Here is an 18,116-nt window from a genome sequence, read left to right as displayed (position 1 = left end):
GATAGAAGGAAAATCTCTGGTGCATGGTGCTGCATTTACGTGAGCAATGGTTATTGTCCACACAGGCCCGCTAAGAAAGCCCTGGTAGACTGCGGCTTTATAGGTAATGAGAGTTATTGTTATTCCGACGTGATGAATGCGTATTACATTGTCTCGCCTGATGGTACTAGGATCTTTAAAACACGCGGGGGAAAAGAACCCATAAAAACTCTTGCAAAAAGAAAAAAATAAACAACTACAGCAAACCGCAGTACAAGAAAACACAACCAAACAACATCAAGCAACGTCGTCTGGCAATGCAAGCCATCTTTAATGGGGTTGTAACGTATCAATTTGTTCTTCTCCGTAACAGTTGTTTTCCGTCGCGCTATCATCAACATGCATCTGTGAGTCTGAGGCGAAGGATGGACATTCTGGAGTATAGTCTTAGTGCTTCTTCTTGTCATGTAGACTGATCCTTACATGTTCTGAGACATCAACATCCGACCAGCCCAGCATGGCAAGTTTTTCTCTTTCAGCCAACTGTTGCATTTGTACGTCTATTCTCATGCATATTATTCTTATGCATATTATTTATGAACGAATAAGGATATATATATATATATATATAATATATATATATATATATAAAGGGTAAAAACAGTCGTATAAACACCATTGATAAAGGTCTTTGACCGAAACGTCAGTCCAATTTTTTGGCTCCTGCGGTGTTTATACGAGTGTTTTTACTATTGATATCTATTTACTACACACCGACGCAAAACTTTCATATATATATATATATATATATATATATATATATATATATATAATGAAGCGTAGGGCCTATTTTATTTACATATTATGATAATAAAGAATAAAACTGAGTTAATTATTGCCTATCGTTAATATTCTTAGCACACGATCTGCTCAATATGTAGGTAGGTATTATGGATATATCACACAGTTAGAAATATATATATATATATATATATATATATATATATATATATATATATATATATATTTATAAGATGAAGAAGTAGAGTGGTAATGCATTTTGACAGTCCAACAGTGCTATTTATTCAGACCAAAATTTCCTCAGGGTCGACAATGACAATAGAGTCACCTTGTTTAATTTCAGAGTTGTCATTGTCGACCCTGAGGAAGAGGAAAGTATTCGTCGAAAATTTGGTCTGAATAAATAGCACTGTTGGACTGTCAAAATGCATTACCACTCTACTTCTTCATCTTTTCTATACTGGTACCAACACGCGGACTACAAGTATCACCTATATATATATATATATATATATATATATATATATATATATATATACATATATGTGTGTGTGTGTGTGTGTGTGTGTGTGTGTGTGTCTGTTTGTGTGTCTGTTTCTGTGACAGCTTTTGTCTGTGTCACTGCACGGGAATAGGGTTTTTATGGTTCATGCAGTCTGCCGTGCTCCCTGCACTTTCACAATAATAGTCAGGTTACAGTGATGTGGTTTGATCATTTTGAAGTCAAATCTCTTATCATAGAGAAGAAGCACACTCTTATTCCCGCACCACGACATAGCCTCAAGTAGTATTGAAAATTGATGAAGAAAAAAAATTAAGGAAAATGAGTGAAATTGAGACCCACCTCTCAAACCAGTGTTAAGGTACCGCTGAAGACCTTGTCAGCTCACTCATCGTGCAGTTACGTCATCATCAAGCATGCGTACTTTGGCCATATCGAATTAACTGCCTCGGACACAGATTTTGATTTGCTGATCATTTGGTTTCTTCCAAATAATGTTAGCCAAAATAGATACTAATCTCCGATGATAGTAATATGAGATCTGTGCTGAAGTTACTTGTCAGTGTCTCGTAGTGTCATGCGAATCTTCACACCGGGGTAAGATCTTGACTGCCGACGCAATATTAAGATAGATTGTTGTGGCGCTCTCAAGATATCATTTTACTGGTCCAGAAACGAAGACACTAGAGACAATCCCGGCACCCAGATCACACAATGATCTGTTCAGTGTTAAACCGGAAATAAAAGCTTACATTATCGTTACACAGCTATGGCTAATGAAAGCACATCGTCCAACTTTTCAACGTCTCCCAGCGACAATCCCGATTATTTGTTGCGTCAGTGGAGAAACCAAACAACAGTTATTTGCTTGTATTCCATCAGCACGTTTCTCGCAATTGTAGGAAATGTGGTCAATCTCTCCGTCGTGCCGAAACTGAGGAACCAGTTCAGCGCAAACACGAAGCTCCTCTTCGTCGTTCTCGCGGTGATCGACCTCCTCGTCGGCATCATCTGCTCAAGCTCCGGCATCACGTTCATAGTGTTCGACTTGCCCGATAGCGTGGCGCTCCTGATTACCTGGACCTGCTCTGCGTTTGTGTGGTCATCCATGTGGATTCTCACGATCGCTTCAATCGACAGGTACATCGCGGTCACCCGACCGCTGCGCTACCACACCCTTTTCCCGCGCCGTCGCTGCGCCGTCGCAATCGCGTCGATCATATGCGTCTCCTTCATCAACTTTGGAGGGGGTTTACTGCATAGCCGCATCTCTGGTGAGTGCCTTCCATTAGCCGGAATCTGTACGTCTGCCATTCACCCAAGCTTTGCAGTCTACTACATTTTACCATTTGGCGCCGTTATCATCACTACCTACGCCAACGCCCGCCTGCTGATGATAGCACAGCGCCAGCGGCGTCGCATCGCGGTTATCAGCGCCATGAACCGCATAATGGAGGGTCCAATGTCAGACCCCGGTCTGAAGGGTCTGAAGACAATCGTCACCGTTACGCTAGCGTTCTATGTCGCCTGGCTGCCCGGCACACTAGCGTCGCTCATCCCAACTATGCTCGAAGTCCAGGTACCTCCGGGGGTCACGCTTACAGTACGTTACCTCATCATTTGCAACAGCTGGTGGAATGCTATCATCTACTGGATCATCAGCCCGTCTTATCGCCGAATCGCTCTCCGTTTGCTCGGCCAATTAATGATCGGGCGACCCGAACTCCCCGATCAAACTACTACAGATAATGACAATTTATCTGCGGAACTGCGTTAGACTGGACGATTGATTTTTTTCGTAGTCTTATCAGCACAGTGAATAAGTGAATGTAATCAGAGGCAAGTTGGTAAATAAACAGAGATATATTTTCTAATCTTGATATGAACTGAGTATAGATCTTAACTGCATATACTAAGTGGAATAATTCTCACCATTGCATTTTCTTCTTCGCAGTTGGACATCAAACAATACATGTATTACGATTTGGAATCTTTGTGGACTGTTTCAAAAAAAAGAGGAAAGTTTGATGTTTGTACGGAAAGTTATATGGCCTTCTGTCATGTCACCATTATCCTTCAGTATCAAACATGCCCACTGTCGGAATGACTGTGTTGCTCTTCAGATGTATGCGGTAATCTATGCTAATGCACTTCCCATCTATTATACTAGCGTTGTTGTCGCTGATTGAACGTGAGGAACTCATCAGCATTAGTATGATACTACCTGCCAGCTGGTTTAATGTTTAATTGGGCGTCTTATATCTATTGCGAGGTAGCGACGCTCACTTTCACGCCCTGTATCATCACTCAATCACTGTCACTGTATGTCATGTTTTATCGAGAGTGTGTCGCATATTCATTACTCCCCTTGTTCCCTCGGCACCTCAGTATGGTTTATATAGATTGATTTTGTCATATAGGTGTTGTGTAATATCATTATTATCACTTTCTTGTATAGTTTATTCCAAATAACTGTAAATAACTCGCACCTGTATATATAGGCCCATACAATGACACGTTGAAAGTGGTGCACAGCAAGAATGCTTCGGTTATTATTATCGTTGACTGTTAATGCGAACACATGAAGTGAAGGTGGAATTCTGGAAATCAATATTTTTTTTTTTTTGGATGGTGAGCTACTGACATCATTTGTATGTAATTGAGAGTTACAATGCATATAGCTGCAAGTACAGTCAGGAGGTGGGTGGGGTGGGGTGGGGTGAGGGTGGGGGAGGAGAGTGGTTGGCACTGACTGCTATCGTTACTTGCATGATTCGCTTGTCATGTAAGGGGCCACGTTGGTTTATTAAGATGTAATATAATCATACTCGAGGGATCTGTGACCTTTACGAATACTCAAAACATTATTCTGCTCCATCACGTTAGAAACGCAACACTCGCGCTGTCCTCAAAAGAAATTCCATTTACAAGGGGCTTATTCATTGTTGGTTTTTGTTGGTTTTTTTTTTTTCTTTCACGACAAGGTCCTATCCACCGTCTACCTAAATATTGATCGTATTAGCATCAGGGATCATCTCTTTTTTTCTCTCCTTACTTTGCAAAGATGGCCTTGACTGCTTTTAGATAACATTTTAAAAGGGAGTGTAACTTCCATCCCATTACCTGGTTGTGTGGTTGGTGATGGGATTGTTACGTAATCGTTGTTGTCAGAGTTAGGATGATTGTCATACAGACGTTGTCAAACCAAAATGTCTTAAACGAAAATATACCGAATCTAAAATATATTTCTCCTGAGAATCATTTTAGCCTTCTACATCCATGATTGCTCCACTAGAATTGTCCTCTGATAATCAGGACCAGCAGGGGGAGGTCAATAATTGTGTCATTCGTTGTTGAAAACGGGGTCTCCCGAAAGCCATTTCAGGCGGCTTTCAATGTTCACTTGCTTAGTTTACCATTTGCAGATGAAACAAAAACCCAGCATTAGTGCTTTAAAATAGCTCTATAATTGAGTTAGGGATGGAAACAGCCATTTTAAAACCTTGAATCTGTATAATCGATATTAAGTATTGTTGAATACACAAAATGTGAACAATAATTACAATAAAAATGTGTCCAGACTAAACCGTCTACAGTTATGGTTTATTGAGAAAAATACTGATATCTCTTTATATTTTAGGCTTTATTGTGAGAAATTTTATATGGTAGGATGTTTTGTGATACAACAGACCTACACATATGCATCAAAATATGATATCTTGATTTTTTTTTTAAATCACTGCTCCCAAAGGTAAACAGGGCCTTTAAATGATGTACAAACCTTTGCTCTCATCTACGAAGTGTAATGTTTACAGTAGTGTGACCCTAAAAAAAAAAAAAAAAAAAAAAAAAAAAAAAAAAAAAATCCGGAATAGGGCGTGATCTTGCAGAGCACCATGCATGAACTTTTGTGGGTGAAGAGCACTGTCTGTTTATTGCGATGAAATTAAACGCGGCACAAGTCGGCAAGCCACCGTATACACAATGCTTCAAGGCCTCCACCCGGCTACACATCCGTGGGGTGACCGACTCACGTCTGATCACTTGAAATACACTCGCATCCGTTTAAAACATCCGCATCACATTCAAACCACTGTCGTCTAGGCACATACAATGCAATTCGCAATACAATACAATACAATACAATACAATACAATACAATACAATACAATACAATATATTGTATTGTATATAGTGCTCTTACGAACTCATTTGGTTGTTTCACAGCTCTTTATATCATCACATCGTCTATTGTAGCGCAACTGTTATACAATATACATATAACTATAGGCTATATATTGTTGTTGTAATCATGTCTTTATTGATAAGTAAGTTATGTTGACATAATCCCAGGTCCATGGTCCTATTCTGGACATATGGCAGGTAATGACACACTACACCGTGAATAAATAACAATATAGCTGTATTCGCAACAGATTTGTGAGGTTGACAACAATTACACAACATTAATTACACAAAATTAAATACATTTCCCCACGCAGTACACATACACTGTATTACCAATGACCAATGTAATAATTCTACACATTATAATTACTACATTATTACTAAGTGCCTTTTATTCTTACATGTTACTTTCTAAGTGATTAACATCCCCCAGTTCTGTTCTTTTCTTGCATAGAATATGGTGAATGATGAAACTATTTTAATCTGCTATAATGTCTTGATAGAATGCAGTGGGACTTTGTTTGGATTTATATGTTTTGAGTAGGTTTTGCAGTCGTTGTTTGTTTTCTAGTGTTATCTGCCCCCTTGCTCCGATCTCGATGGCAAGAAAGGAAGGCTTATAGCCCTTGTGTTTTAGTTCATTCAACAATACTTTGTATTTCTCTACTTTTCTTTTATGAGCGGCCTCAGTGTTAGGTTCAAAAGGTACTGTCAGTTCAACAATTAGGATTCGTTCTACTCTTTCTAGCAGGACTACGATGTCTGGTCGTTGAGTAGTTGTAACTACGTGGGGTGGAATCGTTCCGTCTGCCACTTTGCACCCATCTAGATCAGCGTATATGACATGGCCAGTGGGAAGAGACTCTTTGATCGTACGGTAAATATATTACAATATGTTGTTGTATCTCCATTCGTACCTTTCCAAGAAAGCCGGACAATTTGACAAAATATGGTGGGGAGTGCCGGTTGTATTAGGACAAAATATACGCATTTGTTTGTTAACCTTTTCCCCCACCTATAAAGATTTGCATAATGGTAAGGAGTCAATACATGCATTTGTTACAAACAGCTGACAAAACTTAGTACCCTTTTCGGCAAGTTGTACATAATTGATTCCTAGGTGAGATTTTCGTCAGAAAGGGCCAGGAGCTTTACGAATTGACCTTGCACCAACAGCGGCTCGATACATTTTTTCCAGTACTCGGTTATATTGTCTTCAAGTGCCCCCTTAATCGTTTTCTTTACAGAATTTCACTTACTGTTATCGACATCAGTGGTGTCTTTGGCCTTTTGCAGACTTTCATGACAGTGGGACATCATTGACTGTTTATTTGACCATTGTAGTTCTCGCCTGAGAGTACAATCAAGTGCGTGGTTCATTAAGTTGTCACCTTTTATTCTTGACCGCGCGTATGCGATCTGGGTATGACATTCACGATAGATGTCTGATGTCTGATTTAATTTCTCATAAATTGTAGAGGCCTATATACTCAAAACAATATCGAATGTAAAACCAAAAGCAACTTATCAAAATTATACACCTTTACAAAAAAAACGTAGACTGTGCCTAAGAGACAAGGCAACAAAACCCTCTACCAGCACACGGTTAACACAGTGCGGGGATACGTTTGTACGGGGATTCGAATCCCATAATAGCTTAAAGTAAATTTGACGGCCACGTCGCCGAAACAGAAATGGTGCACTGAATTTCGTGCTTTAAGGCAGAACTGAAAAAAAGAATACTTAGTAAATAATGTATCACCAATAAAGTCGCTCAATATTGTGTAAATCTGGAAACCCATACATCTCCTTCTTATTCTCTTTGGCAACGAAGATAGTCTTGTATGAACTTGATAGGGGAAAAAAAGAACAAGGTGCGGTCATCATCATGAATTTGTGTAGAAGCGAATTTGAAGTTGTAAGAATATAACGAACATTATCTCGTTCAATTTTCATATACAATCGCTACAAAAATCACTGTCAAAATTCGATGAAAATTCCACAAAAATCCGATTTTAGGTCTGATTTGAATGTGTGGTATATCATTCGCTGAAAAAAGGGAACTGACGTCTTATTTTTTTTTATTTATGTCTGATGAAGATCATTTTGATTGTTTAATCTAACTTTATCCACTAAACTAAACTTAAACATGATGTGGAGTTACAACAGGTATTCAAAACCTGACATTGCCACCTGGAAGACATCCTTACTTGCCCATGATGAGTTTTGTTTGTTTTGTTTTTTCACTCTGGAGGTACCAAATAGAAATCCGTCATTTTCAATATTTCTTTCTTTGATAAGGGCTGTATTCTGGGTTGGAAAAAAATGGTTTGATGCTTCATGGTTGAAAACTTTGTTGCACACACATCCATAGCATTACCCCAGTGATCCCAGTGTCTCACACATACAAATAATAATATTGCACTATAGACTATCATGCATTCCCAGCCACATGAAAACGTAAAATGAGTAATCTTTGAACAAGTTATTGTAGTTGAGTAAAATGATCTCATTCTGAGTTACTGTTCAAAATCGTAATAAATTTTTTTAAAACGTTGAAAAAAAAATTATCGTTGATTATTATAGTTATTATTACTACGCTACACTCCCGTTACAACGAACACGGTTGTAATGGAATTCCGCAACATAATCGGCTCTATGTTTGTTTATTGTTTATTAAATGTTCGGTTATAACAAAATTTCGATACGACGAAAGAAAACTGCCGGACGGGTCCCGAGCACTTCGTTATAACGGGAGTCCACTGTATTACTATTGCAATTAATGAAAAAAGAAAGATGAAAAGAGGGATGAAATAACATTGGGATCATTATCGCCTACTGCTAATGTGATCGCCATGATGGCAGTTTGCAAAATAATCTTGCGAAGACTAGATGGGGTCATACAACGCGGAACCCCGAGGTATGACAGTATCCCTTCCGCGCCGCGTGGTGCATCACGTAATATATTATACAAATCATACTACAATTCGAGCAACGTTTGTCTGTCTGTCTGTCTGTCTGTTTGTTCCTCTACTTCTCCCAAGGTCCTTGGTCCGATCTCCATCAAACTTAGTGGGTGGATGCAGGTTGACCGCGAAATTGCCCTTGAGGGGTTCATTTTTGAAAAGGTCAAGGTCACTGGGGTCAAAGGTCAAATAACTTCTAATTTTCGTCAGCTGCAATCAGACACGCGATAGAGGGTGCTATGTAGGCCTACTTATATGGGGATTCCCCCAGAAATATAATCAGACACCCGATAGAGGGTGCTATGTAGGCCTACTTATATGGGGATTCCCAGGTGTACGCCTACTTATGCTTCAAGCAAGTTCATCATCATGGGTCATCATAGGTGATTTTTATTTAATAGTTTAATCCAATTAAATTAAATTCAATTTTATTCAAAAACGAAATATAAATAACAAGATAAGCAAGTTTGGCCAAGATCGGACAAAGGAGTAGCGCAAAACAGTTATTTGACCTCCGTAGACCCTTAGAGGATTTCTGGCACTCCATATGTCGAGTATATTGACTAGTACATATAATATGGGCAAAGATAAAGCCTCGGTTACACCGGAGCCGAATCAGCTGCGAATCCACCCGAATACACGTAGTCGGGTGGATTCGGGAGCAATTCTGTTCTCCTTCCCCGAATGACTGAAAATTCGGGAGGGATTCTGGAACATTCGTGGAGGGATTCGGCTCGTTTTGAAATGTTCAAAACCATCCGAATACCCTAAAAACTACTCCCGAATGTGGCCCCGACCAAATTCATTCGGGCTACATTCGGGATGTATTCGGATGGAATTCGGTTGGATTCGGGGAGACATTCGGGGCATTCTGGGCAGATTCGGGCCTATTCGTATCATCAGGGGAGTAACGGCCCGAATCATCTCGCCAAATAGACCCGAATGTCACGAATAGAGCCGAATCTGCCCAGAATGCCCCGAATATACCTTCCCGATCCATCCGAATTGTTTCCCGAATGCAGAGCAGAATACAAGCGAGTGAGCCGAATAGGCCAGAATGCGCCCGAATAGTAGCCGAATAGGTCGATTGAGCGGCCAGAATGACCCGAATAGCCTCGCGAATATAGCCATATTGGCGAATTTGCTCTGATTCGGGACCTATTCGGAACCTCTTCGTCTCTGATTCGGGGAGCTCCCCGAATAGGAATATGTTCCGAATCCACCGAATCCATCCGATTCATGCCATATTTGGGCAGAATCGGTCCAAATTTATTCGGGAGAATTCGGCTTGGTGTAACCCTGGCTTAAGGTAGACATAAAATGATTGTCGTCGTGTGTTAGAATTTCAATGCATTACCTAAAACTATTGCGCAGGCGTTTTGGTTACGAGAATAGTTACTTGCTTTATTTCAATAATCTCTTGAACGGAATTGATATTGAAAACGTGACCTGTGAAAACTGAAAACATCTTCACGCATTTATAAAGCTTAAAAAAAAAATCCCAAACGCGACGATTGCATATTGCACCTTTAAACTGAATAAAGTCATGTCATTCGTACACGCAAAAGAGTATGCCAGAAATACAATAAAATCCAACAACAACCAACACTCCCCATTTTTGCGGTACATTTTCCTTTGTTCCAAGGCCGCATACTCATCAAGTATATTACAAGGGCGCATTGCAAATTTTGCCATTACATACTTACGCAAGTCAAATAATCTAATCCCGAATCCAATTTTCCACACTTCTTCCAAATAGCACCCGGAGATGATTACTAGCACAAACTCTTCCTCAGTGATTTCGAAATGACAAAAAGGGAGACTACCCTCGGGCGACGGCATTATTGTCAGCACGATGTGGATAACCTCGATCAGTTTTTGCCAGAAAGAAATGAATATCTTATAAAAAAAAAAGTATATGCTGTCATATAGGTGTATATTCTTGTTATCATAATTATCATTATCACTTTTCTGGATGATATTATAATTATCATTATCATATTATCTAGATGATATTCCTAATCACGCATTTAAAGTGCTCTGCAATACTTGAGGATCAACAATATTATATAAACATTCATTTAATATAATGTGTGTATATAGATGTATTATATTTAGCAGCATATGCATGTTATCCTTAATTATTATGTAAACGAACATTCAAAAAAGATTTGAGGGTGTGTATTGAGCGTGATGAAATTAGCGGTAATCAAATTTGGTGCAGTGTTTGATTTGAGAGTCGATAAAAAGTTATTCTTATGTCGCACACGTGAAGGCATACAACCACACACACACACACACACACACACACACATAAATAAGTATAGATGAGATGAGTATACATACTGTATAATACATATATACATAAAGAGAGAGAGAGAAAGATGGGAGATATACAGTATAATAATATTATATACAAATGATGATGTAGAGAAAAAAGAACCATGTACACTTTGCATTTTTAACAAGAACAAATAAATATGGCGGTGGAAAAGAGTGAGCCAATGAAAAGCAGAGGGGTAATGTAGTAATATTGAGGTAATGATAACATAACAATTCATACATCTTTGTCATGAAAACAACAACAACAACAACAAACATTTTTATATGATATAGTTTGGCCAACTAAAATGTTAAAAAAAAATATGAAAATGACAAACAAAATCCAGTAATTGAAAAAAAAAATGTAATCATAATTATTATATACACTAAAGGTTTTTGTGTGGTTTGGTCAGAAAAATTCAATAGAATAATATGCAAATGAAAAAGAAAATCCAATAACTAAAATAAAATTGATTACATTCTATAGTTCATGTGGGTTTTTAAGATGGAATCTGAATGTCTTTATCCTCAGGCTGATGTTATGTTGCTCTATGAAAACAGGAAAATCAGAGAAGTAAATAAATGACATTTTTTTTGGGAAAATCGGACACATCGAATAAGTAAAGGCCTGTGATAGTTTCGAGATCAAGACAAATTGTCAAATCTGTGTAATCTCGCTGATGAGCAGCCCTCTGTTTGGTTAGTACACTATTTAAATGTTTACCATAACTTTGTTTTAATGTGTCCCATCCCACCCCTCCCCCACAGAAATCAGCAATTTACTTGTCTAACTTTTCTGTTTTCATATAACACAGCAACAATATTATCAGGATGGAATTTCCTTTTACAGCGATGTCATGGTTTAGGAGAGGATTCAGCTTTTATTTTTTTTTTTGTGAGAGAGATACTTATAGAAACCACTTTATGAACGTTAAAGAGCATAATTCTAGAAGGAATTAAACTTTTATTCTATGAAAATTGGTTTTGAAATGGCTGAGATATCCAAAGACAAATCAAAACAAAGTAATCCTAATAAAAGGTGGATCCCACTTTTTATTAGGATCACTCTGCTGGGATACCATAGCCTTTTCAAAACCAATTTTTATCAAATAGAATTAATCTTGTACTCCTCTTAGAATTATATGCTCTTTCATATTTCCTGAGAGATTTCTCATTTTCCTAAAAAATCATCATCAAAAAACGTTGGAAACCTGAAGCCCACCTAAACCAAAAGCTGTATCATCCCTTTAAGCCATGTTCACCATGTTTAGGCCCCTTGATACATCACACGGTTTCAGTACAGCATTGCCTTTCCTATTGAAGAATGGCATGCCAGTTTCTGACATCAGACTGTAATATGAAGTTATCGAGAGTCATACAATATGGAACCGTGTCAAGCAAACTCTGCACTCGCATCGATCGAGACCTGCGCGCTTATTTTTTTACTGGTTACAGCTCGTTATTCCGAAGGTTCGTTATTCCGAAGGCTCTGTCCGAAGATTCGTTATTCCGAAGGTTCTTTTTTCCGAATTTCATTTTCGGATGAACAAATCTTCGGAATAACGCCACAAATGTTCGGATTAACGAACCCTTTTTCATTTTCGGATTAATGATCCTCGAGGTATAGGGAATTTGCGTGTTTCGGATTAACGAAACTTCGGAATATCAAACTTTCGGAATAACGAACAGCACCCTTTTTACTGGCCACTCGTTCATTACAAATAATTATTACGATCACTAACATTAACCGCTGTTAAAGAAACATTTAAAATTTAACATGCGCATGTTGAATACATTATACACAGCCAGCCAGGAATAACAACATGCTCATTCCTATAATATGATCAGCAAAAATTAGTTGAATTGCTAGCCATTTATTGACATGCGCCGGTAATCACCAGAAGAAAGGTTGACAAGAAATGGATTTTTATGTGTCCATCGTTCAATAAAACAGATAATGTATAATTTGTGTGTGTGTGTGTGTGTGTGTGTGCGCGCGCGCGCCAGTAGGTGCATGTGGTATCTATGGAAACTAGTCAAATCCCAACTCGACTTCTCCTCGTGGGTTAAACATTCTCATAGTTACCCTTATGCACACAATCCATACTGACACACTCAAGCCTGTCATGGCTCTGCATTTGTTTTTGATTATGAATGATTTCATGCCCAATACGCTCTGCAACAAGATTCATGCATGGCAAATATGTATTCAGCCCAAACGCAGTGTTGTTTCAACTGAGGCGGAAGGTGCGGTTAACATACAAGACTTTACTATCTTTTTTTTTATGCTTAATGCAGTGCATCATAATGAATTCATCAGATTATTGAGATAGCGCAATGTAGCACAAAACAATCAACCAACACCAAAATCTAATCTGAAAATCCTGTTAAAAACGCACGAATTCAAATACACATGCTATCATGTATATATATATATATATATATATATATATATATATATATATACGTATGATATGTGCGTGTTTGTGTTCATGACACACTAAGATACAACCATGCATTAATCTTGTACTGAGTACAACATGATATTATTTAAAAAAAAAAAAACTTCTCACAGTCTGTGTGCACGTTTGCTGTCATGAAGAACCATAACGATACAGATGCAGAGTTACGCCTAATACAACCCACTTCTTAATTCCCATGCATATTCAAATAATAAAAAACACATACAAATTTCAATACAGGGCTGGCCATTTGCATTTGCATTTATGTATATATATATATGTGTGCGTGTGTGTGTGTGTGTGTGTGTGTGTGTGTGCGTGTGTGTGTGTGTGTGTGTGCGTGTGTGAGTGTGTGTGTTATTATGCTCGTGTCTACGGCAACAATGTTTTAGTAGCGCTTAAGCTCTTCAGAAGCAGTACAATTTACAACTGCTTTAGGCCCATGCAAGCAATTTCAGCAGGAAAAGTATCAGTATCTTTAGAAGAAGAAGCAGAAACGCAAGCAGTAAACACAATAAATTACATTTTAGGGTTATTTCTAGCTCATGCAAAAAAAAAAAGTACTGTTTTGTTTGTCGTTTGCATATATATATATTTTTAGATATGGTGACAAAAAAAAATGTTGATTAAAAAGATGGATGCATTGTAATTATGTGAATATATTAATTAGCACACTAAATGCAGTTCACGATTTGCAAGCCACGCTTTGTTGATCTCTCTATTTTTGTCTTAATTACAGTTTATTGTTACATTTCCTTTTTTTAATTTTCAGTTTCTGAAAAAAAATAAACGCTTGAACTTTTGATCGTGATCGTCCTTGGTAGATCATTTTGTTATGTATGCTTACGAAAATTAAGAATGTGCTCCTTTGAAGACCTAAAGATAATCTAGCAGTTTAGATCCTTTCTTAAAGTATTGTTTCGTTGTTTTTTTTTTCTCTCTCTCTACCACTTCTCCATAGTTTTGATGATGAATTGTTGTCCTCTTGCCTTCTTTACTGTGGTTTATTCTTGCAATGTATCCCCTAAAAAGATGATGTGCCTGTACTTTTGTTTTTGGATTTTATTTCGTTTTGATAAAGACACTGGTCTCGTGAAAAAAAGCGAGGAATTCGTCTAGCAAAGTTCCAGTAGCAGATAGTGGATTTACAGAGAGGAAAACCCTTCAAACATCAAAGGAAGTTTTATATTTTCAATCTAACAACAGTTAGAGGTTTACCGTTGAATTTTCAGATATAGGTTATTCATTTCAAATGCAAGATTACTAGTCCCTACATGGGCGTAAATCCCGGGGGGGATGGGGGGGATATATCCCCCCCTGAAATGGAGGAGGGGGGGATGGCCTGTACAATCATCCCCCCCTGAATTTTGAAGAAAAAAATGGAGGAAGCAGAAATGTGATTGTATCAATTTTGGCATATTGCATGACGTTTGTACGCCGGCCTTCAGACAGGTAACAGAGCTGAACAGTATTCTATCTTGTAGAAAAATGTATACATAATTTTCTCAAGCGCTCGCTCGCTTCGCTCGCTCGCGAAGAAAGTACGTGTATAATCGACATACACTGTAAGGTATGGCTCAGACGTTGACAACGTCAAATAGTATAGGCCTATATGTAAACATGCTATGACGCGAGTAACTGGGGACCATCTGCAAGATATGTACGAAAACAAACAAACAAACAAACAATAACAAAAACTATATTGCCATAATTGAACCCCCTCCATTTCCTGAATCATTCCTGAGAAACGACAGTGACTGGTGACTCAGTCAGGATACATCTATGAGCATACCCAGGGAAGATCAGGGGCGTCGAATCTATCTCGGGGGGGGGGGGGGGGAGGGGGTAAAGGGGCATTTGCCCCGCCCCTACGGAAGTGTTTAGGCAGACAAATCATTTATCCCCCAAGCAATTCCCGAGATGAGGACAAATCTCGAACTTTCTTAATGGAAAATTGTCCAAATATCGCCAGAACTACGCACCAGATCGTTGTATTGCAATCATAAACATGCAAAAGCTCCGCTAAACAGGATCCCTTTCGATAGACTTTGTACACTTTTGAGATTGACGTATATTTCCCTAATTTACCAAAGAGTGTGCAGCAGATCTTTCACTTAACAAAAGCACCCTCATACATGCAGAGGCGTCGATGGGGGGGGGGGGATGGATCCCCCATAAAAGTGGGACAAACAAAAGCGAAAAATATAGCTACAAACGCAGTGTTTGGAGTGTAATGTCAAAATTTTAAAGCTCGCTCGCTCCGCTCGCTCGCATTAATTTAATCGCTATGCCATTCTCCTGATGCTGCTGCCAGTGAATGGCAGCAGTTGCGCCCGGTGCGCCCCAGCCCCTTAATTTCCAAAGCGAAAAATATAGCTACAAACGGCAGTTTTTGGACTGTAAAATGTCAAAATTTTGAAGCTCGCTCGCTTCGCTCGCTCGCATTTAATCATTATGCCATTCTCCTGATGTTGCAGCTAGTAATTGCCAGCAGTCGTTCGCCCGATGCGCTCCCCTTAATTTCCAAAGCGAAAAATATAGCTACAAACGGCAGTTTTGGGACTGTAAAATGTCAAGATTTTGAAGCTCGCTCGCTTCGCTCGCTCGCATTTAATCATTATGCCATTCTCCTGATGTTGCTGCTAGTAATTGCCAGTAGTTTTCGCCCGGTGCGCCTCCTTAATTTCCAAAGCGAAAAAAATACAGCCACAAACGACAGTTTGGGGGACTGTAAAATGTCAAAATTTTCAAGCTCACTCGCTTCGCTCGCTCGCATTTAATCATTATGCCATTCTCCTGATGTTGCAGCTAGTAATTGCCAGCAGTTTTCGCCCGATGCGCCCCCCTTAATTTCCGAAGCGAAAAGTATAGCTACAAACGGCAGTTTTGGGACTGTAAAAAGTCAAAATTTTGAAGCTCGCTCGCTTCGCTCGCTCGCATTTAATCATTATGTCATTCTCCTGATGTTGCTGCTAGTAATTGCCAGTAGTTTTCGCCCGGTGCGCCTCCTCAATTTCCAAAGCGAAAAAATACAGCCACAAACGACAGTATGGGGACTGTAAAATGTCAAAATTTTCAAACTCGCTCGCTTTCATTTTTAAATCGTTATGCTATTCTCCTGATGTTACATGCTGCCAGTAATTGCCAGCAGTTGTGCCCGACGCGCCCCCCCCCCTTAATTTCCAAAGCGAAAAATATAGCTACAAACGACAGTTTTGGGACTGTAAAAAGTCAAAATTTTCAAGCTCACTCGCTTCGCTCGCTCGTATTCAATCTTTATGCCATTCCCCTGATGTTGCTGCCAGTAACTGCCAGTAGTTGCGCCCGGTGCGCCCCCCTTAATTTCCAAAGCGAAGAAATACCGCCAAAATCGGCAGTTTGTTGACTGTAAAATGTCAAGATTTTCAAGCTCACTCGCTTCGCTCGCTCGTATTCAATCTTTATGCCATTCCCCTGATGTTGTTGCCAGTAACTGCCACTAGTTGCGCCCGGTGCGCCCCCCTTAATTTCCAAAGCGAAGAAATACAGCCAAAATCGGCAGTTTTTTGACTGTAAAATGTCAAGATTTTCAAGCTCACTCGCTTCGCTCGCTCGCATTTAATCGCTATACCATTCTCCTGATGTTGCTGCCAGTGATTGACAACAGTTGCGCCCGGTGCGGCCCCCCTTGATTTCCAATTAAGCGAAGAAGTATAGCTACAAACGGCAGTTTTTAGCATGTGAAAGCATTAGGGCCTATGTCAAAATTTTCAAGCTCGCTCGCTCCGCTCGCTCGCAATTAATCCCTATGCCATTCTTCTCATGTTGCTGCCAGTGATTGACAGCAGTTGCGCCTGGTGTGCCCCCCTTAATTTCCAAAGCGAAGAATATAGCTACAAACGGCAGTTTTTGGACTGTAAAATGTCAAAATTTTCAATGTAAAAAGATTTCACCGTGGGAGGGAGAAACCCCCCTACCATACCCTCCCCCCCCCCTCGCTTGCTTCGCTCCCTCACGATCTCATAACCGCTCCCCCAATCCTGTCTACGCCGGCGATAGGCCCCACTATTTAGTAGGCCTTCGCAGTGATGTCGCACAGGCGGAGCAAGAGCTAAAATACCACGATTTAGTCATTCAATAATATATTGTGAATATTTCATTTTCTATTGGTTTTTTAAAGAAAAAACAAACAAAAATTTCACCAAAAGTGTGCACCAGATCGCTGAATTTCAGGTCTGAAAATGCAAAATCTTCCTCGTGTGGGAGAGGGACACCCCCCCCCCCCCATACACACCCTCCCCCGATTAACCCGGTCGCTCCGCTCTCTCTCACAGATATTTTCAAAAACAAAAAATGTCTTCATACTTTTAAGGTCTGATTTTCCGCCGCAAGTCATCAGACAAGCAAAAAAAAAAAAAAGCAACAACAAGAACAAAAAGTTTTCATATTTTTGCTGCCACTTTCCTCTCACTTTATATTTCATGCAAAAGAGTGGGACATCCGATCCCTGTAAAGTGTGCGTGTGGAAGGGGGGGGGGGGCACCAAGCTTCTCTCCCCCCCCCCCCCCCCCCCCCCAGGCTGCGCCGGTCCGGTTATGGGCTTGTAATCGTGGTGATGGTGGTATATCCCCCCCACTCCTCAGTACGGATTTACGCCGTTGAGTCCCTAGCATGCCGAAGATGCAAACAAGGCATTAGCTGACTTTATAGCGACCGGCATTCCAGATGCAGGAGGATACGTGTACTGTGACGTCTGAAACAGAATAGTACCAAACTGCAGAAACCTTTAAGACTTCCACGGATGTTCATCTAAATAACTTTGTCTATATTCTAGTAAATCCAACGCTTGTAGGAATCAGATGAGATATTGAATAAATCAAAACGTATTACCGTTTCACACAGAAAAAGATTGAGAGG

General features: G+C 39.6%; 1 protein-coding gene across 1 annotated transcript; it reads left to right on the top strand.

Moving 5' to 3' along the window:
* Positions 1 to 2,051: 2,051 nt before the first annotated feature.
* On the top strand, positions 2,052 to 3,059 carry LOC140244079 (probable G-protein coupled receptor 21). The gene has a single exon (XM_072323729.1). It carries the CDS (start codon positions 2,052 to 2,054, stop codon positions 3,057 to 3,059), a length of 1,008 nt encoding a protein of 335 aa, XP_072179830.1.
* Positions 3,060 to 18,116: the final 15,057 nt, after the last annotated feature.

The sequence above is a fragment of the Diadema setosum genome, chromosome 20, assembly GCF_964275005.1.
Source record: "Diadema setosum chromosome 20, eeDiaSeto1, whole genome shotgun sequence".
Taxonomy (NCBI): Eukaryota; Metazoa; Echinodermata; class Echinoidea; order Diadematoida; family Diadematidae; genus Diadema; species Diadema setosum.
This window is presented reverse-complemented; position numbering and strand designations above follow the sequence as displayed.

Bases quoted from the DNA above. Each gene is read 5' to 3' on its own strand.
- LOC140244079 (XM_072323729.1), top strand. From the start codon at position 2,052: ATGGCTAATGAAAGCACATCGTCCAACTTTTCAACGTCTCCCAGCGAC.